At 38.6% G+C, this 25,257-nt stretch overlaps 1 protein-coding gene across 1 annotated transcript; it reads left to right on the top strand.

The window, feature by feature from the left end:
* Positions 1-3,760: 3,760 nt before the first annotated feature.
* Positions 3,761-23,577, top strand: LOC127349858 (nuclear factor 1 C-type). Its single transcript, XM_051375875.1, has 6 exons — positions 3,761-3,941; positions 5,461-5,574; positions 6,181-6,338; positions 7,882-8,062; positions 9,142-9,230; positions 10,578-23,577. The coding sequence occupies exons 1-6, from the start codon at positions 3,776-3,778 to the stop codon at positions 10,596-10,598; spliced, it is 729 nt and encodes a 242-aa protein (XP_051231835.1). The 5' UTR covers positions 3,761-3,775; the 3' UTR covers positions 10,599-23,577.
* The last annotated feature ends 1,680 nt before the right edge of the window (positions 23,578-25,257 follow it).

Raw genomic sequence — 25,257 nt, 5'->3', positions numbered from 1 at the left:
CGCCTCCCTTTGCCACTTTTGCTCCCATGTATCCCTGCTTTATTTCTAGTAGTCTAGGGATCTCTGGATCACCTTCTTCTTTTGTTCTTATCTGTACAATTATTTTACTGACAGTTATTCCGTCTTTTAATTTTTGTTCTTTCCAAGGGTTATATCTTAGTTCTCCGTCAATTTTGGTGATACAGCTGAACTTGCCTGTTTCCCACTGTACTTTTCTAAATACTGCGTCTAGCACTATTCTTGGATCTACAGCTTCCCTATTTCTTCCTGCTAGGGTCAATCCCTCAGGAATGTTTAAAAATGGTGCTAGTGGAATTGTCACTGTTTTACCTGGATTGTTGCACAACTGCTCCAATGGTATGGCCAAATATTTTGGGGACCACAATCCGCGCAGAATCTGTTTCCACGGTACCAGGGGAAAGTCCTCCTGTATGTAATGCAAATTCACAAATCTAGTTAATTGCCACAATTTTTGGTTAATCTCTTGTTCGTCTTGCCAGTGCTCAAACCCCTCGTCGTCTCTGTAGGTTCGTTCCAACCAGAAGTGTGTTCTAATGCCCCGTGTTTCTTGATCTCCTTCTGTTACAAAATGATCAGGTGTTATTATCTCATCCTATCTCCATTAATCTCCATATAATTATTCTATCCCTGTTTTGTTAATTGATTTGACTGTACCGTACTATTTCATTCAATTCAATTTATTATGATACTGTATAATTTATAATATTGCAATTCAAAGTTTTAATTATTCTCTTCTTATTTTTATTTACTTTTAAGCCATCATTTATCTGATTTATTTGATGCTAGGTTCCTTTATTGAAGCTTTGGTTTATTTACTCAACTTATCAGACTCTATATGGTTTTCTAAATAATGCTTATTTTATTCTATTTCACTTTAATACCCCTTCGCTTAGGTTATAACTTCAATCATCCTCCAAATTACTCCACTAAAGAACAATAAAAAGGCTATGAGGGCACAAAGGCCAAAATTCAAAAGCCCTCTTTGAGTCTGCACTCTTATCTCCTCTAAACTTTCTATTTTTTCCTCTCTCTCTCTCTCTCTCTCTCTCTCTCTCTCTCTCTCTCTCTTTCTCTCCACCTCCCACACTGACAATTCAAACCACTCCTGTCTTGCCTGACTGTTATTTATGCTCATGCACTCCTACTCTTCATCAAAACGAACAGAGACTGACAAACAATACTGACAACATTGGCCAATAAAACAAAAACCCCTGTGCACCACAAGTCACTCTCCTGGTGACTGTCGCCGTCCCTAGGCGACGCACGCTATATGCCGGCTGTCTATTTGCACCCGTTCTGTCCTGACGTTTGATTCTGAAAAGTCCCAGCACCCAGCTGACACCTTACAGTAAGTTAACGTGCAGCGGTATCCACGCAAACGACTTTGACAGTTATCTATTTGCGCCCATACAGTCCTGACGTTTGATTCTGAAAAGTCCCAGCACCCAGCTGAAACCTTGCAGTAAGTTAACGTGCAGCGGTATCCACGCAAACGACTTTGACAGTTATCTATTTGCGCCCGTACAGTCCTGACGTTTGTTTCTGAAAAATCCCAGCACCCAGCTGAAACTTTGCAGCAAGTTAACGTGCAGCGGTATCCACGCAAATGACCTGTCGCGAATTGCCTGTTCAGACCTCTTTGTAATGTTTGCCAGGCTGTCCCAGCGCTCAGCTACCCACCCTACTGGCAACACACGCAGAGTGGTATCCACAATCGCATTAGTCGACTCATATCTTTCACAATAAAAATAAAATAAAATAAAACCACTGTGCACCTTAAATCGCTTCTCTCTTCTTTTCTATAAGACAAGACACACTAACACATAACACTAACACATAAATCCAAACGGTGACACTAATTAGAGATGATTTCACCCTATGATTTATACCCTCATTACCTACACACAGTTATTTATTGGCCTGACCTTGAGTTTTTGCTGCCTGTCCGCTATCAGTTACTGGCCCCGCTTTGATGTTTCCACCTGGATAGTCAACCAAATGAGTCCTCCAGCAAAAATCAAACAGGCAGTCAACCAACAAACTATACACACTTGCAACAAAATATCTTCAAAATCAGTCATTCTTTCGCACCATGGTCAACCCGTCAGATAAAAGACAAACATTGACGCACAAACAAATGGACAGACAATGAAACAGACAAACAGAGAGATCTACTCCCAACTTAATTCATCCCCATGCAATTATTCAAATGGTTATTTATAGTCTTTTTAGCAATTTCTAAATTTATCTAGGTTCTAGGAGGTACGAGTTCGGCGGGGTCTGACCTGGGCGGATCATCCAGACACGCTCCCAGACATCTCACTTCAAATCTGCAGACTTCTTAGAAAAATAAGGCTCTGCTTACCTCTATAATTTTTGTGTGAGTGTCAGGGTGCGCCCCCGGATGGCTCCGTCCTGGAACGTCCAAGGTCACCACCATCCGATTTTACTCGACCTCCTGGCTGGCTCGCCACGAATGTTGGGTCTGGGTCAGAAGTTCTCTTTTTGATCAGAAGATTGTGTCCAACATACGATTTTCTAAGTCCAAATTAGTCTAAAAGTTATTCTCCTTCTGGTGGAAAAATAACAATCAGGATTCATCAAAGTTGGCAGTAGAATAGAGCTTTATTATCTTGACAGACAAACAAAGCCCGAGCCATCCATGGAAAGACTGAATTCATCCTCACAAAGCTTCTTCTTTTATACTTTTGCCCTCCTGTCACAAGTCCTGCCCACCTTCTACCTTTTCCATCCACGACATAATGGTGTATATCTACTTTGAAAAGACCCTAAATCTCCACCAGTACGTGGGTCCCAATTATTTTGCCCTTGTTGGGCCCATGCGCCATCCTAGTGGTTGTCTTATCATCCCAATTATCCTGCCTTTGTTTTGCTCACGCTCCATCCTACTGGTGTCTTACTTGCCTGCTAGGCCTTGTTCTTTCACTGCCCCATTGTCTTAGGCCTTTTTTTCACCTTGATCTATTTGTCTTCTTATTTTTTAAAAAAATTTTTACCCCTTTCCCCTCCCCCTTTTTTAAAAAATTTTTTTTTTTTTTTTTTTTAAAAATTAAATTAATTATTTTATAAAAAAAAAAATTTTTTTTAAAACCACTGACACACATTTGGTATAATCAGTGCTCATTTCTAGATATGATAAGAAAAACTTGTGTTACAACCACACATTCTATATGTTCCACACATTAAAACAAACCTTTACTAAATAACCATGGTGCTTACTACTGATAAGAAAACTTGTATTTGTGCTTTTCATGAAATCATATAAACTTAAAACACATGCCTTCATTAACATCCTTGTGAGCTTATATAAATCTATTCTACTTAACACTCAAAATCATCATTACTTAAAACATAGTGCTCTCTACTTGATTTCCAGTTATCTGTGTGAACAAACAACAGTGCATAAGAAAACTTAAAACTTTTGTGTGATTATTGTGTGATTAATTGATTACTAACTTGTAATATGCACTAACCTACTTATAATATGCACTAACCTACACTAAATGTTATACTACACTATTCAAATTCAGTTTTTTAATGCAATTATTCAAGTTGAGCAATTCAGATTCAGTTCTAAATGATTCAAATTCAGTTTCTACTGACACAAAAATCAGCCCATAGAGCAGCTTCCAAGTGTGGCTTGGATTGTGTCTATTGTCACTTATTAAGTGAGAGAAATAGGCTCCTTTGGCAGTAGACAGAGCACACTTGTAACACATTGCACCATGAAACCATGATCCTAAATGTCTGTATATGTGTCTTTATATGTGTCTGCAGGAGTAAGCGTCATAAGTCTGGCTCTATGGAGGAAGAGGCTGACAGTCCAGGAGGGGAGTATTACCACTCACCTTCCTCTCCTGCCAGCAGCTCCAGAAACTGGACCGATGACATGGAGGGAGGTAAGAGAATAAGAACAAGAATCAGCATTATAGTGTCCAGTGTCTGTAATAATAAAAACAAATATAATTTATCACTAAATGAACCTATTTGAACATGTTACATATACTGAAATCATTGTGTGTCTATGGTGTACTAACAGTGAGTCATTGTCTTTTATTTACTGTTCATCCATAATAACATTAGAAAATGTACTGTATGCATCCCTTTTACTCAGTTTTTTTTACATAAATTATTCCCAGGCTGAATAATAACAGCAAACATCAACCTGTATCGAAGCACTAACACGTATACAAATATCAACTCATCATCAACACATTCTTAAAGACTAACATGATCTAATACTTACATAACATTATTACACAGTTGAGTAGAATATCTCAGTTTACAGACACAATTGTATTACACTATTGTATTACACCCCCCCCCCCCGATATAATTAATCTCACTCTCAATTAATCTAATGCTAATGAGTCATCACTGACAGAGGTGTGGAGTCACATGAGTGGGGCGGCTGTGGCTCATGAGGTAGAGTGCATCGTCCACTAATGAGAACGATGGCGGTTTGATCCCTGGCTTCTCCCATGCAACGTGACATGGACTTTAATACCAGTAACTTGTAGCTTCACTTCGACTTCGGCTTTTGACTTGAAAATACTAAATTTCTTCCCCTAAGCCCAAAGATTAAAAGAGTATGTTGTTTAAAGAGTGTGCCACAAATAAATTAATTTCTAACACTAATGCTATACATTCTCAGCAAGTCCACACTTTATTCCCCAGATCTACTTTGTTAGAACCAATGGTAAATGGACTGCACTTATTTAGCAACTCTCTAGTTTTCTGACGACCTCGTACGGTACATGTCACATTCACCCATAGTCATACTCTGATGGCAGCTGCAATTGCTTATCAGATAAGTAACACACTCACAAACCGATGACTGACCATCAGGAGCAATTTGGGGTTCAGAGTCTTGCCCAAGGACACTTCAGCATGCAGTGGGAGGAGCCAGGGATCGAACGGCCGACCTTCTGATTAGTGGACAACCTGCTCTACCTTCTGAGCCGCAGTCGTCCACCAATCCAACAGCATCCAGTCAAGTTGGAGGAGGGAACCATGAAGAGCTAACGTTACAGACCTATTAAATTAAAGCATAGGTTACAAGATAACGTTTGTTAACATTCCACTGTGCATGTATCACACCACAGACCTCTTTGTCCAAACCAATAATATATTCCTTTTTGATTGAAAGATTGCCAGCGGAGCTCCATGGGTTGCAAACATGTCTGATAGAGCTCCATCTCAATCTGTAGTTTTAAGTCTTCTTCCATACAACATGATGTTTATTTAGTAAATTATGGGCCCCATTTAGAGTAAAATAGATGATAAAGTAGGGTAAGCTTTTAGTGATTGTTAAGTTGCTCTTTAAAACCAACATAACAAATAAATGGGTCCCAGCACCTTTGGTTCTTGCAGTGTTGAAGTGCAGTGCAGTGTTTTTATATGTATGTATTTTTTTAGGCCTGTCTCCTCCAGTGAAGAAGGCAGAGCTGGACAGTCCTTCCCCCCAGGAAGACTCACCAAGACTGGGCTCCTTCACTCAGCATCATCGACCAGTCATAGCTGTTCACAGTGGTCAGTAACAAACACACCCACACACAGCTGAGACTATTCCAATCCAATATTCGTATTGGAACATTTTAGATATAGGACTGATGGCATCGATCCATGCACCAATCCAGATTCCATAGCGTAATGCTTTTATGAATTAATAATTTTATGCTCATAACCAAAATGTTGTAGCAGAGATAAATTAATTAGTAATTAAACTGTTCTCTAAAGGTGCCACTTACAGACAGAGCTAGCGCTGGACCCTGAACCTGACATAACGTAACAGGAGAGCTAGAAAAAGTTGGCTAACTCAACATGTCTTGAGGATATTTTGAAGATATTTTAGTCTCCAAACACAGAATAGCAAGACAGCAATTTGTAATGTGTGTAAGGCTTACATTGAGACAGGTGGAAGTTATCCTACATCGTACAGAACTACCAATTAAATTACATGTATTATTATCAGTATCTGCAGATATCCAAATGTAGGTATTGGAATCGGATCTAAACAAAAAAAAAAAGTGTATTGGTGCATCTCTGCACACACAAACACACACAAGAACAAAATGTAATTTACTGTATTGTTTCTCTCTCTCTCTCCCTCTCTGTGTCATCTCTCCCTCTGTCTAGGTCTGTCTCGGAGTCCTCACCCCTCCTCATCTCTTCATTTCCCGTCCTCCTCCTACTTCCCCCATGGAGCAATCCGCTATCCTCCTCACCTGGCCCAGGACCCCCTAAAAGATCTCGTCTCACTGGCCTGCGACCCTGCCAATCAAGCGTCCAGCTCGGTAAGGACAGCCAGTCAAAAGGTCAGCTCTAAGAAAAGTGTCACAGAGCTCCAAATACTATTTCCTTTCTCCACTACTACATTAGCTGGCTAACAGCTAGCGTTTTACTACAGAAACTACTAAAGTCTTCTTGAACTTGGGGGTACAGACACAAAAAGAACAATCTAGAGGAAATGTAATGTGTACAACAGAGGCTTTGGGTTTTCATGAAAATTAATAATCAGGATACCGGCAGTATATAATATCATAAATACAGAAAAACAAGAAGTTGTTATTATTCCAAAGTGCATGTCAATTTATATAACATTCAGGTCCTGCCCTAACTCGAAAACATGACAACTCACTCTTCTCTTCCTCTTTTTATTTTCTGTCGGCTCTGCTTTGTTTATTTTGTTGCTACTCGGTTACATCTTTGCTTAGCTAATAGTTGTTTGCTGCTATATTCATGTTTCTATATCTTATGGATATATAATATATGGATATGGATCGTATGACTTTTAAGATATCCTGTGCCTGATAAAACCCAATGTTTGTTTGAAAGCGAAGGAAAGACATTCATATGCAAAATCTTAAAAAAGACGAAATTTTCGGCTTTACAACCACAAGCTAGATTGCATTTCCAATAGAGTACTCACTATGTGGCCTGGGGCTAGTTTTAGTCATAAAACCTAAACAAACAAACATGCATATACACACAAAGAAAGAGAGAGAGTGAAGAAACAGTAATGGAACTGCAGAATGCAGCTGTAACCTACTGCAAATCTGTTTGCAGCAGTTAATCATTGTTTAGGTTTCCATTGCCACTGCTGGCACTTGACTTTCCTTTAATTCAATTCAATTCAATTTTATTTCAATTTATATAGCACCAATTCATAACAAAAGTTTTCTCAGGACACTTTTCAAATAGAGCTGGTCTATTTAGAGACATAGGGTAGAGGGAGAGAAGGGATGGGTGTTAAAGAGAGAAGGACAGAGACAGAGACAAAGGTGCACAGAAACAACAATAGCAACAACTATACCACAAGTAGCCCTGCACTCAGAGATCACAGTAAGGGGTGCAGGTTTGCATTTATAGATCTAGTCAGAGTAACTGTGAAATTCCTCCAAGTGCTTTACACTACATGTCAAACAAAAAATATAGTGATAACTTCTGTTTAGCCAAAATATAAGTTTTATACCTCTTACATAATTCCTAACATGTCTTCACTCCATATATATTATGAGTCTGAACTGACATGATGTAAACTGTAACTTGATTGGCTGGCAGACACATTCAGCCACGGGGTGGTAATTCTAGTTTCCTATATATTGGACATGCACAGGACAATGCATGTGCCATTCACTGTGAGTTCTCTTCTACACAGAATCATGGTTTGTTTGAGAGTTGCAAACATGAGGGAAAACTACTTATAAAAAACATTAAGCTTCAGAGTGCAAATGAAAAAAAAAAAACTACACAGACCAACTGTTTGAAAGTATAGCAGTATTGCAGCACATGTTAAATATGAGTATATGTGGTTGACAGCCTTTCTGATTTTTTCAGCTAAATGGCAGCAACCAGGTTAAAGTGCCCACTCACTACATCTCCTCTCAGATGTTGGCACCCCCTGGACCAGCACCCTCCCTGGCTCCTCCGCCATCCTCCCTCCCCAGGCCGACACTGCCTGCAGAGTCAAAGGCCACTACCACATCCTCTGATGGGGCACACTCCCCCACATCACCCAGTAAGTGTTCAGAATTTTTAAATGTATTAGAAAAACACACAGCTACTGTATGCAGATGTAAACTGCAGCTGTGGAGTACAGACACCAATTTAATAAAGAACTTTTTAGTTAAATCTTTTCTATCTGTACTGGGTCTATCAGGGATTAATTTTATATGGATTGTATATCTGGACAGTAACTATTTTCCTTTTTTTTACGATTTCTCACTAAGTTTAAAAAAGAATGATCAAAAGTTACTTCGACCGCAGTTAAAGGACCAGTGTGTAACATTTAGGAGGATCAGTTGGCAGAAATGGGATATAATATATAAGAATCTTTTTTTAATTTATTTATTATTATTACCTTAGAATCAGCCGTTTACATCTACAGACGACAGTCATGTTTAACCACCATGTTTCTACAGTAGCCCAGAATGGACAAACCAAACGCTGGCTGCAGTTAGGACCTTTTGCATTGTTCACAGCCATTGTAGTTTCTTCCCACAGCCAATTCTCATTCCCAGGTCTTCACATGCAGACGTGAGCAGTATACAGTTAGTTGCAATCTATAATTTTACCACTAGAAGCCACTAAATCCTACACACTAGTCCTTTAAAGTCTTATTACTTTTGTTATCTTTAGGACCACTTAGAATACTATGGAAAGAAAGTCTAACAAACCTCATGGTAAATGAAAAAAGAGATGGATTCATCTTTATATAAATCAAACTGAGCCCAGGTTGCAGTCCTAGCTGCCATTAATGTAGCTGTGACAAACTTTAGGAATGCACAAAGACGTGTGTGTGTGTGTGTGTGTGTGTGTGTGTGTGTGTGTGTGTGTGTACCGTAGATGGTGTTAGAGGTTGGTTGTAGAGGTGGACTGATGTTAATTGTACATCAGACACACATGCACACACACACACACACACACACACACACACACACACACACACAAATATATATGGTAGGTCCTTTGTGATATGAACAGATTTTGACAGATTTTGAACAGTTGATTGAACAGTACTCTCTCATGCAACTTGGTACAAAGTGACATGGAATTATGATAGACATATTATGATGTTGTTAACGCAAACACCCTCAGCATACTCGGCCCCTGGGACCCCCCCTGCTAATCGCACCTCCTTCGTTGGAGTCACCCCTCGAGACCCAGGTGGACTCTACCAAGCCCAGGTTAGTATGGTTCATTTGACATTGTCAAGCTAAATTTAGGGGAGATCCAGCACCCACTTTATTGGAGGGTTATCAGCCTTCAGGATCTGTTTTAATAAAACATATCAATTCCCACTTTTTGGCAGTATCTAGCAATGCCAATAGTTGCAGAAGATGCCTCTAACAAGTGAGCTTTCGATATATATCTGCCTTTAAGACTTCCAAGGGAGTGGTTCCAAATTAGAAGGTGCAAAACTTACATTTGGTTAAATAATACAAATAACATATGGTTTGTGTGGTGCTCAAAGCCTTGATTATGTTGCTATATTTTAACATAGCATAATAAAGTCGAATGAAAGAAAACAAATTTTGTCTTTCCCTTTGTGCTTAATTAGGATGACTGAATATGATGTTATGCATCCACTATAGACTTTGTACGTAGCTCTTTAATTCATGTCGCTTTCTACTGACACTTTTAAGTATTAGTATGATAGCTTTCAATAAAAAGTCAGTGCCCTGTGGTTTAAATTAGGGCTGCTAATGTGGCAAAACATTAAACCTTTGCGATTGCAATATGATTCCCATTTAGTGTGGAAAATATTTTTGCACCACAAATTTAATTTCCACTGAAAATTTTTTAGGTGACATTTTTTAGATTTTTTTTTTTACCAGATTTTCTTAAATCTGGAGACATGAATTTGTAGACCAAGGCATCTCTGTTCTGTTTTGACACATTTTACCTTTATCAAATTGCACTTGGTCATATAGCAATTTGGATAATAATATAAATTTCAAAAAATCATAGAAATAAAAACCTATAATCTATCTGACAATAAACCATTGGTTGGCAGATGAATGTTTACAGAGACAGAGACTGTCTGCAGTAAAGGTGGTAGGTGTTGATAAAGAGGAGAGCTGGACCTTCTGTGTGAAGTGTGGATCGTGTTGTTGCTGCTGCACTGCAGTGCCTCTGCTCCAGAAACAGTTCAGATAACACTACTGGGCCAGGAGTCCTCTCCCTACCCCTCTGTCTGTCTCTGTGTGTTTCTAAAGTATGTCACAACCAAATACATGGTGAGATAAATTCTTAGAGGTTGAAATCCAGTCTCAGTTTAAATTAAATTATGTTGGTTTTCATTAGTTAAACATAATTTAGGATTAAACTCAAATCTCTCAGTGAAAAAACTTTTTATTATTTCTATAGATAAAACAGCACATTCAATCACTTTATTTGTATTGTCAAATATATACATATATTTGAGAAATAATAAAAGATGTTACCATTTACACATGCTTCTTTGGGGATTTTAATTGTTTCTGAATATTAATATCTGAATAAAATATATTGTGTGTCTGTCTCTGTTGCAGTCTTGGTATCTGGGCAACTGAGTGAACTCTGGAGGAAAGGTGATTGTCAAGGCAGTACTGTCCTGGAGGAAAGCAAACAATGTTGTCAAGACATTGCCAGAGGAAAAATATATTCTGCTTTGTAGAATGATAACGTGGTCATACATATATATAAATATTCAGTGTGATATATTTATATATGTGTATATACCCAGAAGACACAGCTTGGATGGAAGAAGGATGCTGCTTTCACTTATTGTTGCAGCCACAGAAAGAATGAACTATGCTATATGACACTAAATGGTTCTCACTAATGGCCACTGACATGAGATTTTCAAGTCAAAGTCATGGAGTGATGCAGATGTCTGGTTGGTCCAGAAGAACTGCAGACCAGAACCAGGCCTCAAAACACCAGATCCTAAGAAGCCTGTAACCTAACTGTGTACCCAGGATGAGGCCTGTTTCCCTGGGATGGATGTCAGCCTTTGCCCCTGTATCCTGGGTCTTTACACTAAATCTAGTATAAGGCCTCCTCCCTGGGACAGACATAGACCTCATCCCCCTTCAACTCCCAGAATGCCCCTCTCCGCTGCAGGTGCTGCTTATAATATATGCAAATAAGCCTACCTTATTTTCTGAAACGACTAGCAAGAGAGATCCTGTTGTTAAAATGTAATGTTTATTTGCACTTTTTAATATGTTATAGATACATCTAAAGAAAATTAAGAGTTGGACATTGCAGTTTTTTCCTCTCTTCCCACCAAAAGACAGAGGCTTTGTCTTTTTTATTGACAATCATCAGCCTGAAACCATTAAGTTGCTTTGCTCATGTTTTTAAGACTGTTTGATTGTGCTTTTTTATCAGATAACAATGAGTAATAGTGGAATATAAGAGCTATAATTATGCCTCCTAAAACACAACACACAATGCTACAGTTGGACACCAGTGTAGAGTTATGCCCAGTGCTACTGGTATCTGTCTCTAGCACAGGACATCTTTTTATATGAATATCCTGCTGCTTCCTTCCCTTCAGATGATGATCAATTTGTCAGGACAGCACTTACTCAAACAGCCAAAGGCACAGTGTTTGATGAGACATGCACCTGCCATAAAGAAAGGCCTCAGTAGAACCGAGAAAAGGCAAAGTCGCACTAAAACCAGTATCAGTAAACTGGTTGCTGAACTCTGTGTTTGAAACTGTAGCACAGTGTGGTGTGCTTGTCTCTTTTGTGTGTGTGTGTGTGTGTGTGTGTGTGTGTGTGTGTGTGTGAGTGAAAGAGAGAGAGAGACAGTGTGTGTGTAAGAATGAGAAGGTTCCTGCATTTCCACCCTCCTCCCCGCTCTGTTTTGAGGAGATGTTGTCTAGATTTTGTTTGTGTCTCAGAAAGGACAGTGGCGGGGTTTGTACTTGTATGTAGGTAGATTAGAAAGAGAAAAGCAGGTATTGCACTATGCTTAAGTTCCTTTTTGAGAAAGTGATGATGTTACAAACCCTGCAGGCTGTTGTATGTTTTTCTTGAAGATGTCAACGTTTATGACAGCAGGTCTGGTGCATACTGCCTTGACCTGAGCACAAAATCCAGGTTTCTTGTCCAGCTCTAGAATAAGTGGTGGTCTACAAGGTGTCCCTGACAGGTTCTGTGTCACTGTGTAGCTTAACCTCAACCCAACCTGAACAATGTGTGGACAGTTAGCGATGAGCGAGTACACCCTTATTGCATCTGTATCTTTTCAGCCAGCTAAATGATCTGTATTTATAGCCATACTTGGAATGGGTGGGGCTTAACATGGGTGTCAGTGGCTTAAACTCTAAGTGGGAGGGGCTTATCTGGGGGGCTATATTTATTAGAAAATCTCTTTACAGAATAGAGCTCCAGAGCAATGTTTTTGATCACAAGATTTTAGCCAAGTACTCGCTCAAGGGGTTCAGGCAGGAGTGAGCTGGTGCCAGGGTTGGTTTCAAGTCACTACTAACAACACGCAACAAATCTAGCATTTAAAACCAGATTTTTTTTAAGCCATGAGCTACCTTTTTTGTATCCAACCTTGACATAATATTTGCATTATGACAGTGAATTTGTGAAGTAAAGCAATATTCCCTTGTGGCTGGCTTTTCACAGCATCATTTAGTCAATAATCTTTTGAAAGGCATTTAATAGTTTCAAATCTTACATGCTGCATTTTAAATGTGATTAGAATGCTCTTGTCACATTTGACAAGGTTAGCATTTAATAGAATCCAAACATTAATCCTTATCTCACCAATGGTGGCATCTCAAAACAGCACATTCATAGGAGCAACAGAGTGAGATGTCAGCTCAAGGGATAGCAACAACTCAGTATCAATCAAGAGCGGATTGTAGACACAACACAACATCCAGAATCAAATTATTAAACATATCACCATTGATATTTGTTCAATACAACAGTAGTAGATTTGCATCTCTTTGGGGATAAAAACAGTGAATATTAATTAGATTTTTAGACACTTATATTTTATAATCAGTGCCATATTTTAACCTCCAAGGTTTTGCAACTGTATAGCAGTGTATTGAAATGTGTTGCCTGGGGTTGTGGATTGGTTATTCTGCGTTGAGGTGCGATCAGATAGAACGGCAAGTGAATTTTGCTTTGTGTTTCTGCAGTCTGCAGATGTTAGTCAACGATTTGGTCACTTGTGTTCCGTGCGCAGACAGCAGAGAAAAGTCAAAATATCATTGTTGCTTGTTGTACATCATTGGTTTATATCTTGGAACAGATTTTCCTGATCCTACAACTTCTATCTGCCTGGAAAGATAAAATGTTTTCCAAGGGCAGTCTAAATCCAATATTTCAGACCACTGCTGTGGTCTGAGCAGTGGAGAAGGAAGGGAGTAGAGCAGTGTGGTATGGTCAGTCAAATATTGGATTCATACATTGGTTTTGCTCCAGGAAAACATTTTATTATATTTACACTCCGAGCAGAAAGCAGACATATATGGTACTAAATCTGTGGGATTACAGCCTCCTGTAGCAAAAGATAACATTTTGACTTTTCCCACAAGTTTCACAGAGTAACATTCATTGGTCGAGGCAGACGGCCACCCACCTAAAGCCGGGATCTGGCTGAGGTTTCTGCCTCTTTAAAGGAAGTTTTTCCTTGCCGCCGTCGCCAACTGCTTGCTCATGGTGGGAACTGTTGGGTCTCTGTAAATAATGTTATAAGGAGTTCGGTCTAGACCTGCTCTATTTGAAAAGTGTTTTGAGATAACTTCTGTTTGAATTGGCGCTATACAAATAAAATTGAATTGAACATTCATTCAATTCAACGTTCACCAGGGACTCCAGTGGGGTCTGATATTTTCCTCCAGCTCTCATCCTTTTTCATCTTGTGTATTTATACATTTTAGTGTCAAATTGTCTTGGAATAAGTGTGATTTGGTTTTGCTGAAGTTGAAACATTTTCCTTTGTATTGAATTTAGAATTGGCTTTGCGTTCAGTCTTAACACAGGTGTCCATGTCTTTCTCTTTTCCTTTCCCATGGTTTGGGGTTAAAGTTGACAGCGGTCAGTGCCTACTAGGGAATCAGATTTTGTACTGAAGGTGCTGATACGAGCGGGGGTTTGGTAGGATAAGGTTTAAAGTTTGGTTAAAGTTGGCTTAAAGCTGATGTAAACTGCATGGTGCTGCCCTGGTCGCTGTGCTGACCTAATGAATGCATGGCTCAAACTGATGATACCTCTTCCTCTCTATCCTGCTCTTCCTCCTCCTCCCCTTCCTCCCTCTCCACTCTGTGCTACATCAGAGGGCAGTGGATGGAAGGGCTCTTATTCTTTACATTTTAATAATAGCCCTGTTGTTAAACTTCTATTTTGCACGATATTTCATAAAACACATTATGTGCCTTGCCATTAGTTAAAGAACAATAATACATTACGGAAAGTGATCATACTTTTGATACTTTTCATGGTACAGCTGGAAGCTTAAAAAAAACTACAAAAAAAGCTGCATGTGTGATTGCCTGACATTAAGCAGTGTAGCAGGTAAACAGTTTTATGTTAAACAGTGGCAGTGTATGAACTGCCAGCTCAGATGCTAACTTGAGTTTAAGCTCAATGAAAGCTTTCATTAGCTTCAGCAGACACTGGGTCAGTGCTTATTCTCTACTTCCATTCAACTAAAGGCACAGCAAATCTTTACAGTGTGAAAGGAGCAGTCTGACATTTTGGGAAATACACTAGTTTGCTGTCATACTCAGAGTCACACAAAAAGGATGATACCTCTTTTATCCCACAGGACACATGGTGCAGACAATGTTTTTGTGCCAAGCTCAGCTAAACACATCCCAGCATTTGCCCCTGCTATTGTAAAGGTGTGGTAAGAATTATTTGTCTGTTAAAATAAGTGTACAATAGCTCCGTACTAACATGGGTCCCTCCTGTCTTAGTTAGCCAACATTTCACCTACAGCACCTTTAACTCAGGGTGCATTAACTATCTTTTTTCTGTTGCTTTCAACCACACCACACAGGTTCCATCAGTTGATTGGGTTGGCTCAGGTGTCATCCTGTGACATAAGTATAGAACTTATGGTAGGTCAAATGATATCAAGTTGTTATATCAAAGAGTGTCCTGAGATAACTTCTGTTATGATTTGGTGCTATACAAATAAAATGGAATTTAATTGAATATAGGGGAGATCTTAAACCCATTCCCTGCTTTAGGACATTAAGATAAGATTATAATATAATTTGTCAAACTAATTTCCAAGTTCATGCGTGATCTGTACACATAAATATATTGTCATCCTATTTTAGTCAAACTAGAAAAGAACTGTAGTTCCCAAAATGGTGGATGGTTCCTTTAGGTGTTTTAGAGACATCATTTGACACAAGTGGGTGTTGGTTGCAATCATGGAGCTGGTCTGGTTCTGAAGCTCTGCTGTTTAAGGCTAAAGTGTTGGCTTATATATATGTGTGTGGACTGAGGCAAATTAACATTGACAGTGTTGCTGTGTGTGATACATCACCAACACACTGTTAAATTCTAGATATGTGTTGTCCCAAAATGTGTACACCTGTGTGTTGTAAAGTAAACACTGTTTTAGGGGTGTGGGTACAGTATGGCTACCTATGCGAAAATGCCACTTTGCAAAAGCAAATACATTTGTTCTGAAGGTAAAGTCTGGTTCTAAGTCCTACCTAAATGTTCACAATATAATGCTCACAATACTGCTCAGTGTATATCCTGGTTTAATATCAAGTATTAAATACATGCAAACACATCTGATAGTATTTATTGCAAGGAAAAGTATTGTGAATATTTTGTCAGGCATTTAGTCAACATGGCCAAGCCACAGCCCATCTAATGGAAGCATGTTCAGGTTTGGGCTTCAAGGCTCAGCCGCTCTATGACTGGCCATTACAACACCATCCATTTGCCTGTATGAGGACTTTACCCACGTGACTACATAGTACAAAAGGCCATAGATGAGTCTTAGTTTTATATGGATGCATGCACTTAACACTATTCTTACTTAACTTGGCTTTTAGGTGTTTTATTTTATTTTTTTGTTATTTCTTGAGTTGTTGTTATTGCTTGTTGCTTGTAGAATTTGTTTTAAACACAGCAGTGTGTATAGAAATATGTCCAACATGGACTTACCAGTTAAAAACAAGGGATGTATAAAATGTTTAAGTTGGTTGTGTTTGTGCATTTTAGTTTGGCTGTCTCAAGATAGCGGCCAGACCGCAGCAGGACCCATGATATGGGAAGTATTGTAGGTGGGCTGGTAGCTAAGTTCAGCCAGAAGGATGATGATGGGTGAAAATGGTAATGGGAGAAGTTAGGGTAGAATTCACTCAAAGAGTGCATACCGCCACTAAGGCTGCACAATCCTTTTAAATGTGTTATTTTAATAACGGACAGTGTTTATAAAGATGTCAATCAGTACACAGTTTTAGACACTGGTGTCATGCCGATTGTTGCTTGGCAGCAACATTTTTTAAATATCTATATAGTGTCCTGAAATATTGGCGCTTTGTATGAGGTGAATTGTGCAAAATTACACACTGTTACAAATGTTTTGTATTTGCATATTAGGTGTGGATAGATTAAGAGATTAAGTTTCTTGCACTTGCTCAACGTGGTCAATCGTTTATGTCACTTAGGCCATACCTAAAAGAAATTGTGTGTCATGTGGCATATCAAAAGCTAATGAATATCCCACCCAAATATCTCATGGCACATTTGGTATGAATAGAATGAAGTAGGGAAAAGGGGAAATTAGAAAGTCAGACCTTGTCTTAATTGTTAATTAGATCTGATCTGAAATGTGGTGGACCTGAACAGACCTAAACAGAGATGGCAGCAGCTTGCTGCTCCACCAGTTAAACAAAAGATCAATACATGGTCTTTATCCTCCACTTCACAGTTCACTCTCTGTCTCCTGTGAGCTGATCTAGAGTCTGCTTGGATCCCTCAGGTATTAGACATATTGAGACCCAGAACTGAGATCTGCAGCAATACAACAGAACACTACCAGACCTGGCTGACTCAGGACCTGGTTAGGTCTTGGATATTAAGAACTCAGTGAAAGATAAAGAGCTTTGTTAAGAGTTAGGAGTTATGTTAGAAATTATAACCCAAAGTGAAAAGTGCTTTATGTCCAAATGATGGCACTACTGGTACAGTCTGTTTCTTTCCACAGAAATGTACTGAACACTTTTCAGTGTTGCAGGATCAAAAACAGAAGTTGGAGGTTATAATTGTGAGCTTTATGTCCACTGCAGAGTAACAGCAGCTTGGGGTGAAGCTGACAGTAGTGCTGATTGTGATTGTTAACCTTAAAAGTACTTGGCTAGATTCAAGTATATCAGGCCAAGTTGTTGTTAAAATTTCACGTTTACACTCTCTCCTTCAGTCAAAGATATCTTGGCTGTAATAATGTGTTAAATAATATGATGGTGATGGTGAGACTGTGCAACCAGCAACAGCAGCATGAAGCTGGACTGTGGTACTCACATTGCTGTCACCTAAAACTACAATCAGGAGAATAAAGGAATCAGAGTCACTAGATGTAGATTAAAGTAAGGCTGGACAGAACTAACATCTCTCCAGTTTAAATTTAAAGTAGTAGACACATAAAACCAAAACCATCATGCACAACCCAATACAATAGCAAAAACTACAACCAAAAAGCTCAAAAAAGAATAATGTAAGATGTAAAAGGGTTATATTGTTGGGCTGACGTAGTGGATTACAGAATCTGAAGTGGCTTTGTGGTTGTTGTGTCTCCTCCAGTTGATGACCAAGATTACTGTGCACATTGTACTAATCGTATTACTGCTTTTTTGTGATGTACGCACTATTTAAAGCTGCAGTAGATGCACTTTTATAAAAATGTATGACAAAGATAAGTGATTGTTGAGTCTCATTTCCAGGTCCCAAAGTGTCTGTATTTAAGGACTTGGGGATGAGTTTCTTTTGGCTCTGATTGGTTGCTGCTTATATGATTAGGAGCACTAGGAGGAGCTATCTGTCTTCTGTACTACTGTCAGGATATAGTGAAGGCTTCGGCAAATATGGAAAAAAAAAAGGTTACAAACTGCAGCTTTAAAGGCAGGTTCCTAAAAGCAGTGTATTTTCAGAGGATGGTCCTAAGAGGTTTGATTCTGTGTCGAAGTGGTTATGTAGTGTGAATCCTTTTTAATTCTATCACTCTCTATCTTTCTCTATAACTGACAACAAAACACACACAAAAAGAGAGCCAAATAGATTCCATTCCATTATACCAGCCAGCTAAGTGGAATCTACTGTGTTCTGAACATTTGTGTTTCAGCTTGCCTGTTCATCCCATTCTACCTAATGTACTAACTGAAGACATTTGATTATTATAACAAGAAATACAGTATGTCCAGGCCTCTATATCAAACAAGGTTAAAGACCATGTTGCCTCTCACTGTTGCAATCAAAGTGGAGATCTTTCCAATTCTTGTGAGGCGAGAAGTTGTGCAGAAGTCCAATTGAGGATTGTATTCAGGATATCTGTAGTTTCTCCACCTCAAGTTAAACGTGTTAATGAAGTGAGAATAATGTATTCATCTCAACAGTTCAGCCTTTCACACAAAGCAGCCCCTCGAGTATCAAAACACTGGGATGCAAATGTATCACTTTCTCTGCTCTGTTCAAATAAACCAGCAGGTCAGCAGCATGGAAACTGAAAAAAACTACAACCAAAATGATTTCAACAAGCAGTGCCTATCATTTTACTGCTCTTTTAATTTAAGTTATTTTGTATGCTGTGCTTTTAAGTATGTGTTGCATTCAAAGACTACATGGTTGTGTGAGACTTCACCCCAGTGATTGGTGCTCAGAACATCACCAGCCCTGGTCAGTGGAGATGGGCTGTGCAGGTACTGAGGTAACAAGCCATAAACAACCTGAAGAGTTGAAGAAAATCTAGAGGAACGCTGATAGATATTTTGAAGGAAATTGATGTTCAGTGGATTCATGGTTCTTCATTTGAAGCTAGATTATGTTCAGGGACTAAAGTTGTGTTCTATTTACGTCTCCATTCTAGGTTACACTTAAAAAAGGCTCCGAATGCAGCAGGATTTTCTGAGTAGCATTGAAGCATTAGCATTAGTCATCCAGAGTCTTAATGATTCTTCTTTTATCTGACCACATAGACCTCAAAGGCCGTTTTTGGGAAGTTGTGATGTTGCAAAACTTTATATTTTTAATGAATTCTAAAAAAATAATTTAAAAATTGCAACAATTTTTACAGTTTTTATTTTCTCACCTGATTTTATTCTAAAAAATTAATAAAAACTTTGTAACATGCATTGCAATGTTGTTAAATCAGGCATTTTAATTCCAAAAACCACCTGGGCGTGGTGGTCATAATGTTATACTGCCCCATAGACAAACTGTGATGCTGTGTGTTCTGACACCTTTCTATCAGAACCAGCATTAACTTGTTCAGCAATTTGAGCTATAGCCTCATGTGCATCAATGAGCCTTGGCCCCCAATGACCCTGCCTCCACTTCAGCTCTTTTCCTTCCATGGACCACTTTTGATAGATACTGCCCACTGCAGACCGCAAATCCCCCACAAGAGCTGCAGTTTTGGAGGTGCTGTGACCCAGTCGTCTAGCCATCACAATTTTGACCTTGTCAAAGTCACTCAAATCCTTACGCTGCCCATTTTTCCAGCTTCTAACACATCAACTTTGAGGACAAAATGTTCACTCTCTGCTTAATATATCCCACCCACTGACAGGTGCCATGATAACGGCATAATCAGTGTTATTTACTTCACCATCAGTGCTCATAATGTTATGGCTAATCGGTGTAAATGAACCACCTAGTCTCACGCCAAAGCTTGTAATAAGATAAGATAGATTTTATTGATCCCACACTGGGGAAATTCTCTCGCTGCAGCAGCTCCAGATACAACACAAAATAGACCCGCCAATCCACCAGAGGATACCGTGTCAATGTCACGTTTTGCCTCTCCCAGGTGGTAAAAGTACATATGTATGAAGGTGCAGTACCAACAGTAGTATAAGAGATACAAATTCCACATGTTGGCCAGCAGGAGGAAGCTCAATGGAGTGCAAGAAAGAGGTCTGAGTCTGAAACTTAATGAGAAATGAGCCTACTTCTGACTTGATTTATTAGCTTAGTAAACAGTTTCCTAATGAGTTTATGGTCTCAATCTCTAGTTTCAAGTTGTCTTCCATAAAGCCTGATTTTGTAAATGATGGTCCCCTTTAGAGTAAAAATAGACAATAAAGCAGCATATTTTTAGGGTGTGGCTATCTTGTCATTGACAAATCATCCTCAGTGAGTCTGTCCAGCTCAACGCACCAAACTCAGATCAAACTGTCAAACTAGGCAGTGCTGATCAAATATGAATCAAGATTCTGTTACTGCATTACCTACTTCTCTCCTCAAATCTTTTCATAAACATATTTTAGTGAACTGTTTATCAGTTATATGAGAATGTGTGTCGCTGGGTCAATGCAGAACTCCAGGCTTCAGAATGGTATTCAACAAATCAATGGGTGACACTAACGATAGGTTCACACTGAACAGCTGTTCAAATCCTGTTTGAAACCAAAAGTCATCACCTTTTCCTAACCCTTTTTAGGTTTTTCCTAACCAATCTCAGCAAGCTTTATTTTGAAAGTGAAACCAGACATTGCATATTTATTATTGCTAACTTAAAGCGGAGTGAGCACATGTTGAAAATCTGACAGGCCAAGGCGAGGCAAACCGTGACACTGCCCAGGTGGACTGGTGTGTATATCATACACTTTAGTGTGATACTGGGTTGGACTGATCATTGCATTATTATTACACACATGTTAATTATTGCAGCAATTGTAGTAATATAGTATTATACGTTGTTGCATCATATTGAGTTTTTACTTTGAATGCATCGTTACTTTGTGATTAATTTTCCTTTATATTACCATTTCTGTATGTTTTTAAGGCAACATTCGATCATGACTGAAACAACCCTGTGTGTCCTTTATTTATTGTTGAACAGCTTTCAGTCAACAATTTGTCAGGGACTCCCACTTGAGTCACTTTTCAATAATACATAGAATGCAGTACATATGATCAAGGTACTAAGTATTATTGGATTCCCCAGACACATCTTTTGAGCTTCGTCAAAATGTCTTTGTAGTATGTAAAACATAATTTTAACATTAGATCAGAAAGATGACTGATGTTGTCCAAGTTTGTGCTTAACTTTGAATGCTGCTGAAGGAAGGGATGGTGCTTAGTATCAGTAATCTAAAATAAGATAAGATGGACATATGTAATGTGCACTCTGTAGTGCACATTTACATTAATAAAGAAATAATGTGTGCTAAGTAACAGCTTAGTATAATGCACTACATAACATGAGAGACATGTAAATACAGCCTAATATGTACATGATAAAGATGCAGAGTTTAGTTATTAGTTATATACTATTAGGCTTTATTTCAATATCATTTGTGCATTTGAGCTATTCAGCTAAATTTGTTAAAGCTATAGTAGGTAACCTTTGTAAAAAAAAATACTTTTTAGCATATTTGCTTTGATCAAAATTAATTTTGATAAAAGTTACCTACAGCAGCCTTAATTATTTAAGTATGCAGTGGATACTAATCCATAGCATTAATCAGCATTTACTAATTTCATCCAGTTAGGAAATACTTACAGTTAGTGTTACTACTACACCTTTAGATTGCCTAAATGTGGAGCCAGGATGTCCCATGCAGTTGTCTTTCTGCTCAATGTTAATAAAGTAACCACTGAATCCACTTGACAGTTCAAAACTCTGATTTGATAGTATTCACAGATTTTAACTTGGTTGAAGCTGCTAAACTGACATGATTGTTTTGGCCCAATGGTAAATTGAAAAATTCATAATCCGTCTTAAACTAATGGTCAGTTTCTATAAAAGAATATTGTCAAAGATCTTTGAAATTTGCAGACTACACGTTGAATAAGATGTCGTTATTTATTGGGATCGATTAATGGATTAACGTGTGAAGTGGCCTCTAGATTTGTCTTTACTCTGTGGTACAAACCAAGTGCTGTTCTGACCTCTGTTAGCACTGAGGTGTAACAGAGAATAACCAAACTACTTCTGGACAACTCCTGTTGAGATGCATCCTTTCAGAATAATAGCTGTATTTCATTGGTGGGTTATGGTTAGTATTGTAAGCACTGTATGTGATTCTTGTTTGTGGATCAGATCATTGGCTGAATGCTGAGTGAGGAACAAAGGGACTGTTGGATGTCTAACTATTACGTTTTGGGGAGGTTTTTGGGGGATGTTTTCATAGAGGGCTCTTTTCTATAAACTGTCAATGTTATTCAACCCCCTGAATGCTGCTGTTGTCTGAAAAACCTTGTAACTCCAGTATGTTTCTTTTCTCTGTTTCTTACTTGAATTGCAAGTTTGCTTTTTTTTATTTGCAATGGCCCTTTGGAACCATTTCTGTAATTGAGACATGCAGCAGTTTGGAAACCTTTCTTAGTTACTGAAAATGAGATTTTGTAGAGCTACAAGTTTTCCTGTGACAGTGATGCAACATTGATTCCTACATGGTTTCTGCATACTGTTTACTCCATGTGCTGAAGACAGTTTGTAATGAACAAAATAGTTGTTTCTCAGAGAACATTTTAATGCAGTTTCATATTTTAAGGATTTTGTTTCTCATACCTTTTCAGATATTATAGTAAAGGACTGCTTTGCTTGCTTCCAGATATACGTATATCCCTTACATCAGAGAGAGCATAGGCATGATTAGCTTTCATCAGTTATTGCATGACTACAGCCCACACAGACCACAGGCCTTTTCGCAGTAATAGTATGCCAGGACTTTCTTGTCAACTTGACTTACTGTCCAAACATACAATTCTATTTTAAATGTTACAGCCAATCAGACACAATACGACCCCAATATAAGAAAATAATAGACACGGTAGAGGCAAGTTGGGTTTTACGCCAAGTCTGTTATGTTCCAGCCTGGGAGAGCTGCTGACATTAACCCTGGCTTGAGATGTTCACTGTGGAAAGGGCTGCTGGTCTGGACTGGATTTAGTTTGTAGCAGCTTTAACAAGAGCTTTTAGTACTTTTTCCTTTGGATGTTTTTCATCCGAAGTGAACGTCAATAATCAGCCTTTATTTGCATGTTGAAACTGTTCCTCTAGGACTACATTTAGACAGGGACAGGAAATGATCTCAACACTGTGGCACTGTGGTTACGTGTTCTCATGGCCACTGAAGTCATGGACTTCTGTCTGTCTGTTTAAAGTTGGACTGTTCCTGTTTGAATTAATGTTTGAGTGACACAAGTGTTTCTGACCTAATGTTATTCATCTGCTGTGGGGGATATTAACATCTTCGATAATATGTCATTATAACCACATTTAGCCATTGCTGTCAGCGAATGCTGATGAATTCATTACTGGAAATGAGAATGTTTCCCTATGCAAAAATATACCATTAATAAACAAGCTATACCACAACTCAGCCAAAAGATGTGCTTGTTCATTTCATCATCTGTTCTTATCATGATGACTGTTTAGACTTTAGAATGTTACGTAAGTGGAAAAAGGCAGTCCTAGAAGTTTACTTTATGTGGGAGTTGGGGAGTTGAAGGACGTATCATAACATATATTTGGAGTGGCTGTGGTTCAGGATGTAGAGCAGATCGTCCACTAATCAGAAGGTTGGCAGGTTTGATCCTCCCTGCTGCATATCTTTAAGCAAGATACTGAACCCCAAATTGCTCCTGATGCTGTGCAGTGGTGTGTGAATATGAATGAAGGAGTTTGTTTCTGTTTTGCTGTGAATATGTGTGAATGGGTGAATGTGGCATGTAGTGTTAAAGCACCTTGGTGGTCAGAAGATTAGAAATGGCGCTATACAAGTACAGTCCATTTACAATTTACCATTTTACCACAAGATCCACGATTTCTGACGGTGGTGATGGAGGCCAGGGTAACACCATCAAGAGTAACAATATCTTTAGATAATAAGTTTCGGGGGTGTTTGGGGCCAAGTACAAGACCTTAAGTTTTGTCTGAGAAAATCCAGTCATCAAGGTTTTTATGTCCTTAAGGCATGCTTGTAATTTAGCCAATTGATTAATTTCATCAGGATTGATCAATAGGTAACACTGGGTTAAGTTGATGGAGTGATTCCTAATAATGCTGCCTAAAGGATAAGGATGAATGAAATTGTTTTAAGCAGAGAACCTTGTGGAACTCTGTGACTAACTTTGGTGCATGGAGGATTCATCTTTAACATTTACAAACTGATAAAGCACTTATTAATGCCTTATTCTGCATGACTGTGTTCTACAACTACTATCCCATTGTCTAAGCCTCAATTACTGCTTATTGATAGTACGTAAGAAGGTTGTTTACATGAATTATAACCTTTTCTTGCTGCTTTTTTTCAAATTATAATATGGGGGTCAGATTTAAGAAGCTCAGAATAGGTATTACAATACAAACGCAGTCATGCAGTCCAGTGGTTCCCAGTCCTTCCCCTTAAATTTTCTTAAACCCTGTAAATCAAATTGTCTAAAATTTCTGTGGAGCTCTGGGTCACTGGATTACACACGGACGATATTATAGGTACAAATTCCTCCCAATCACATTAAAAACTATATTTTGATAAAGTAGTTTTCTTTTTCCAGCCAAACTGCTGCTCCCCATTACAGTCCAGTAGGTGGCTGTAATGTACCTATAACCTGATTCACCAACCTCCATTAAAACCCAAAGAAGAAGAAAATTCATTGGGCTAATCATCAACCACATAGTGGATCACACCCTACAAAGGCCATTTTACAGGAGTGTTGGGAGCATAATTTTTATTATTAGAATATCGCTCTATTTGGCAAGATGATCTTAAAACTTATAAAAAGGCCCTCCGTAATGCCAGAGGAGCCTATTATTCAGCACTAATAGAAGAAAATAAGAACAATCCCTAGGTTCCTCTTCAGCACTGTAGCCAGGCTGACAGAGAGTCACAGCTCTATTGAGCCACATATCCCCATGACCTTAAGTAGCAACGATTTCATAAGCTTCTTTTATAATAAAATTATTACTATTAGAGAGAAAATTAATCACCAAATGCCCTCAACAGGTATCAGTGGCTCTCCAAGTTCAGGAACTTTAACTAATGTAAAATCAGATAGG

Source organism: Dicentrarchus labrax, unplaced genomic scaffold, assembly GCF_905237075.1.
Source record: "Dicentrarchus labrax unplaced genomic scaffold, dlabrax2021, whole genome shotgun sequence".
In the NCBI taxonomy this organism is placed as follows: Eukaryota; Metazoa; Chordata; class Actinopteri; family Moronidae; genus Dicentrarchus; species Dicentrarchus labrax.
Note: the sequence above shows the minus strand (reverse complement) of the source record. Positions and strands in the feature narration are given on the sequence as shown.

Bases quoted from the DNA above. Each gene is read 5' to 3' on its own strand.
- LOC127349858 (XM_051375875.1), top strand. From the start codon at position 3,776: ATGATCCTAAATGTCTGTATATGTGTCTTTATATGTGTCTGCAGGAGT. The intron at 3,942-5,460 runs GTAAGAGAATAA...GTATTTTTTTAG, and splicing joins GACCGATGACATGGAGGGAG to GCCTGTCTCCTCCAGTGAAG. The intron at 9,231-10,577 runs GTTAGTATGGTT...TCTCTGTTGCAG, and splicing joins GTGGACTCTACCAAGCCCAG to TCTTGGTATCTGGGCAACTG.